At 37.2% G+C, this 5,369-nt stretch overlaps 1 protein-coding gene across 1 annotated transcript in view; it reads left to right on the forward strand.

Annotated features, from left to right (window-relative positions):
* LOC107681360 (flotillin-2a-like) overlaps positions 1 to 5,369 on the forward strand; it is a 30,009-nt gene that overhangs the window by 21,037 nt on the left and 3,603 nt on the right. The window contains exons 3-9 of the mRNA XM_016477638.1: positions 453 to 594; positions 926 to 1,044; positions 1,178 to 1,291; positions 2,270 to 2,389; positions 2,504 to 2,718; positions 2,853 to 3,036; positions 3,232 to 3,381. Coding sequence (XP_016333124.1) covers positions 453 to 594; positions 926 to 1,044; positions 1,178 to 1,291; positions 2,270 to 2,389; positions 2,504 to 2,718; positions 2,853 to 3,036; positions 3,232 to 3,381 — 1,044 coding nt within the window. The remainder of the gene's footprint in view (positions 1 to 452; positions 595 to 925; positions 1,045 to 1,177; positions 1,292 to 2,269; positions 2,390 to 2,503; positions 2,719 to 2,852; positions 3,037 to 3,231; positions 3,382 to 5,369) is intronic.

The following is a 5,369-nucleotide window of genomic DNA, read 5'->3' on the forward strand; positions in this document are numbered from 1 at the left end:
TATCGCTCAGCCCTTCACTCTGCCTGAATGTAATGAGACATTTGGTCTCTTTAAACATTTTATTTCATATTCTTTTACATACTGATTTGCAAGCTTTTGCATGTAAATTCAACATGGCATAAATACTGACTGAAGCATGTCCCTCATTCAACCACAACCTCAGTTATACACAACATCCATCAGATTTGATTGTGCTTAATGTCTTTCCCTCACCTGCAAAATATGCTTTTAGATGTGTCAAACTGCAAGTGTTGATCTAATATTATATGTAAGATGCTAGAAGATTCTGAGTGTCTCTGAAACATTTTTGCTGTATTATATAACAATTCATAACCATAAATGTGTACAGTAACACAACAGCCGTCTGTTCTACTGTCTGAGTGCATGGTATAGAGCTCTAGGTGTCGATGGCATGCTGTAATCCAGTGCATGTCAGTATTGGACCATGACTATATGTGTTCTGCTACCAGGTGAAGGTCATGACTGACAATGAGCTGCTGTGTTATGCCTGTGAACAGTTCCTGGGCAAGACCGTGGCAGAGATTAAAAGTGTCATTCTGCAGACGCTGGAAGGTCACCTGCGCTCTATTCTGGGTGAGTGACGCCTGACACTTGTGTCCATCTCAAATGCCACTCTCTTACCTTCACTGTGAAGAGTTCAGACCTGTTTTTATACAGGCTATGGTTCAGACAGTGTGCACAGTTAATGTTAGATCGAAGTTCTTGCCAGATGAGCAACATGACCAGCAACCACTCTTTCAACAGATATCTCAAAGTTTGGGACATTATGTGGTTAAAAGCTTCCTCTGCTTTCACACTGCATTTAGAAAATGTATATATCCTTTATAATGGCAAACTCCAATCAATTTCCAATCAAACATTATGACTTTCACCTCCTCACAATCTCATTTGCCTTTGATTACAGGGACTCTGACGGTGGAGCAGATCTACCAGGATAGGGATCAGTTTGCCAAGCTGGTGAGGGAGGTGGCGGCACCTGATGTGGGCAGGATGGGCATTGAGATCCTAAGCTTTACTATCAAGGTGTGCTTACATTTATATGGATAGAGTTTCTGTTTTATTTTGCTTATATATTTGTGTTTTCGACAATCAGTCAGTGTCTTTCAAATCAATTGCAGTTATCAGGGTGAAAATGTTACTGGTTTTCTCCCATCAGGATGTGTATGATAAGGTGGACTATTTGAGCTCCTTGGGGAAATCCCAGACTGCTGCTGTTCAGAGAGATGCTGACATTGGTGTGGCTGAAGCAGAGAGAGATGCTGGAATCAGGGTGAGCTGAAGAAATGAAAGACTCACTTTCCATGCATATAGAACAAAATAGAGTCTGAAACTCTTAGAAAATTGAAATACATAATTTGGGAAAAGAAAAGAAAAACAAAAACTTTGCACATAAATGGTCAAGTGAAAATATTTATCATCAGGATGTCAAAATAAGTTTTATGTTCATTTTATTAGAATATAGAACATTCCGATTAGAATAACTTTGGACATAGCTGAAAAAATAAAAACAGAACTTGAAAAATTTGGTGTCATTCTGCAAGGACACATTAAATTGACCAAAAGTGACAGTAAAGACTTGCGTTGTTATAAAAAAGGATTTCTTTAACAAATGAATGCTTTTCTTTTGAACTTTGTATTCATTAAAGAATCCTGAAAAAATGGATCACGGTTTCAACACAAATATTAAGCAACAAAGCTGTTTTCAGCATTTATAGAAATTATAAATGTTTCTTGAGCACTAAATCAGCATATTAGAATGATTTCTGAAGGACCGTGTGACACTGAAGACTGGAGTAATGGCTGCTGATAATTCAGCTTTGTCATCAAAGGAATAAATTACATTTTAAAATATTTTACAATAAAAACACTCATTTTAAATTTTAATAATATTTGACTATTTTACTGTATTTTTGATCAAATAAAGGCAGACTTGGTAAGAATAAGAGGAATCTTTCAAAAACATAAATCTTACCAACCCCAAACCTTTGAAGAATGGTATACAGTATATACAGTTTAAAATCCATTTGTCATAAACACGAAGTAAACATCAAAATTAAATGACAAATTTGGGGGGGGGGGATTAAAATGAACTTACAATTGTTTTTACCACAGTTGCTAAAATATGAATTCAGCAGATTGACACCAAAAATCTTAGGGCAGCAAATTTTATTCTAATCCAAAAAAACAAAAAACAAAAACTGGAAAATGTAAAAGAGCAAGTGGTGTGGAACTTTTTTTCTTAAATTAGGAAGCAGAATGTAAGAAGGAGATGATGGATGTTAAATTCCAAGCCGATACAAGAATGGCAGACTCAAAGAGAGAGCTGGAGATGCAGAAGGCTGCCTTCAATCAAGAAGTGAACACAAAGGTAGAGCTAAGTTATTCCTCTGGTTATTTTAATACCGCAGATGCACTGGTAAATTAATCATGTGACACCCAAAACACAACATATATAATCATTCTTTCCTTTAACCTATCTCAGAAAGCTGAGGCGCAATTGGCCTATGAGCTTCAGGCAGCCAAGGAGCAGCAGAAGATCAGACTGGAGGAGATTGAGATCGAGGTGGTTCAGAGGAAGAAGCAGATCACCATTGAGGAGAAAGAGATCCTCAGGACAGATAAAGAGCTGATCGCCACCGTGAGGAGACCTGCTGAGGCTGAAGCCTACAAGATGCAGCAGCTCGCAGAGGCACAGAAGTGAGTAACACGAGTGAGAGGGAATTAGTGAGTTTTATATCTAAAATTGGTATATTTAGTTTAAGGGAGCCAGATAAGAAAGGCAAGAACAAAGGCCTCATGAAGTCATTCTGTCTTCTGTTCCTCTCTGTCAGGATAAAGAAGGTGTTGACGGCACAGGCTGAAGCGGAGAAGATCAAGCGTATTGGAGAAGCAGAGGCCGGCTCCATTGAGGCTGTGGGTAAAGCAGAAGCAGAGAAGATGAGGCTCAAAGCTGAGGCCTATCAGCAGTACGGAGAGGCTGCAAAGACTGCCCTCGTCCTGGAGGCTCTGCCAAAGGTATGTGGAAGTCTGGGAACTTCTGAACAAATTTGATTACAGTAATTACAGATGCAGTGTGTTTCAGTTTTTTCTTTTTCTCTTAACTTTGATCAGACCTCTCCAACACTACCAGTGGTTAAAATGCAAATGTTTAAGTTTAAGCTGAGTGTGTTTTCATTGTGTTAACGTGTCAGTGAATTTGTATCATCACAGATTGCTGCACAGGTGGCAGCACCCTTAAGTCGTACCAATGAGATTGTGATCCTGAGCGGCGACGGTGGCCGTGTTACTGGGGAAGTGAATCGTCTGTTGGCTGAACTACCTGTTTCTGTAAACGCCCTCACAGGGGTGGATCTGTCCAAGGTGAATACATGTAAACTACAACTTTTCATGTAAACTACTGTTCAAACGTTTAAAATGAAGGCTGCATTGATTTGATCAAAAATAGAACTGTAATATTATGAAATATACAGGGTTTGAAAATAACACCCGCCAAATGTGGGTAAGAATCAGCTGTGGAGGGTAACGCTGTCAAATCACTAGCCAATTTTGCGGGTTACTTTTCGTAAGTTATGTTCACTCATTCATTTCTTGGGGAAGTTCATGCAAACCAACTCTGCGCAGGTTTAGTGCAAATACTGAACTCGTGAGACATCATGACATTATCGAGTAAATTGCAAAAACCAAACAAAACACACCTACGGAGTACACGCATACGCGACGTGATGAAGTCTGGTTAGACTAACTTAGTGCGCATTTAGAGTGTGTTCATTCACTGCATGATTTAGTCTATTAATATGCATTAAGAATGATCACATAATTCAAGATAAGGGGATTAGAAAATGTATATATTTATATCAATTCATATATTTAATATCACAAACGCCCTCACAGGGGTAGATCTGTCCAAGGTGAATACATGTAAACTACAACTTTTCATGTAAACTACTGTTCAAACGTTTAAAATGAAGGCTGCATTGATTTGATCAAAAATAGAACTGTAATATTATGAAATATACAGGGTTTGAAAATAACACCCGCCAAATGTGGGTAAGAATCAGCTGTGGAGGGTAACGCTGTCAAATCACTAGCCAATTTTGCGGGTTACTTTTCGTAAGTTATGTTCACTCATTCATTTCTTGGGGAAGTTCATGCAAACCAACTCTGCGCAGGTTTAGTGCAAATACTGAACTCGTGAGACATCATGACATTATCGAGTAAATTGCAAAAACCAAACAAAACACACCTACGGAGTACACGCATACGCGACGTGATGAAGTCTGGTTAGACTAACTTAGTGCGCATTTAGAGTGTGTTCATTCACTGCATGATTTAGTCTATTAATATGCATTAAGAATGATCACATAATTCAAGATAAGGGGATTAGAAAATGTATATATTTATATCAATTCATATATTTAATATCACACGAAGAGTGCCATTTTTTCTTTAAAAATCAGCATGGTTACAAATGTGATATTGATTTTATACAACAGTTCAATAAACAATAAGTTAATATCAAGAGACATACGTTTTAGACACCATATTGGCTGTTTTTGCGCAATTTCGCCAACAGAAAACATTCCAAACAGCACTGTTTTGCATCTCTGAGCAACATGACAGCGTTTCGTTCCTGAATGAATCAACTGTTTAAATGATTCGGTTCAATCGCAATGACTCACTTAACAGTGACTTGCTGCCACCTACTGGCGGTTTTAATTTCACATTTAAAGTATCTTTTCATTTTTTAAATAATTTCAAATATCACTATTCAACATTTCATGTGTAAAATATCAAAACATTATTTATGCATTTGTAACTGCAGGTTAAAGCATTCCATGTCCCTCTAAGCTGCATTAGCATGTGTAAATACAGCTAAATGCCACTTCATGTGCAACTTCTGCAAAGATGAATTTTATTGATACTGATTTCATTTGTTTAGTAACAGCCTAAATGTAGTATTGTTATAATTGCCTGATTAAATGTAAAAAATTGATTTATAAAGGTAAAAATGCCCATAAAAGGTAAGCATCAATAAGCAAACTTATTGGAAAAGATTAATTTCTATCACTGCTGTGAACTGACCACAGAATATGAAATATATCAAAAACTTTAGGAGTCAGCTGTCCATGGTAGTCCTTAAGATATCAGCACAATAACACAGCAAAATATTGTCTAATTATCTTTATCGATAAAATCCCAGAAAATATTGAGATATTGTTTTTTGTCAATATCGCACACCCCTAGTACTGACACAAAATGATTTGCAACAGTCGCTTTGTCATGTCCAGTGTAGACAGCCTCAAGCTGTTGGTTTATTTCTGTTATTTTTTTTTTTTTGGCTAGTAGAA

This window comes from Sinocyclocheilus anshuiensis, unplaced genomic scaffold (genome assembly GCF_001515605.1).
Source record: "Sinocyclocheilus anshuiensis isolate Anshui unplaced genomic scaffold, SAMN03320099.WGS_v1.1 scaffold697, whole genome shotgun sequence".
Taxonomy (NCBI): Eukaryota; Metazoa; Chordata; class Actinopteri; order Cypriniformes; family Cyprinidae; genus Sinocyclocheilus; species Sinocyclocheilus anshuiensis.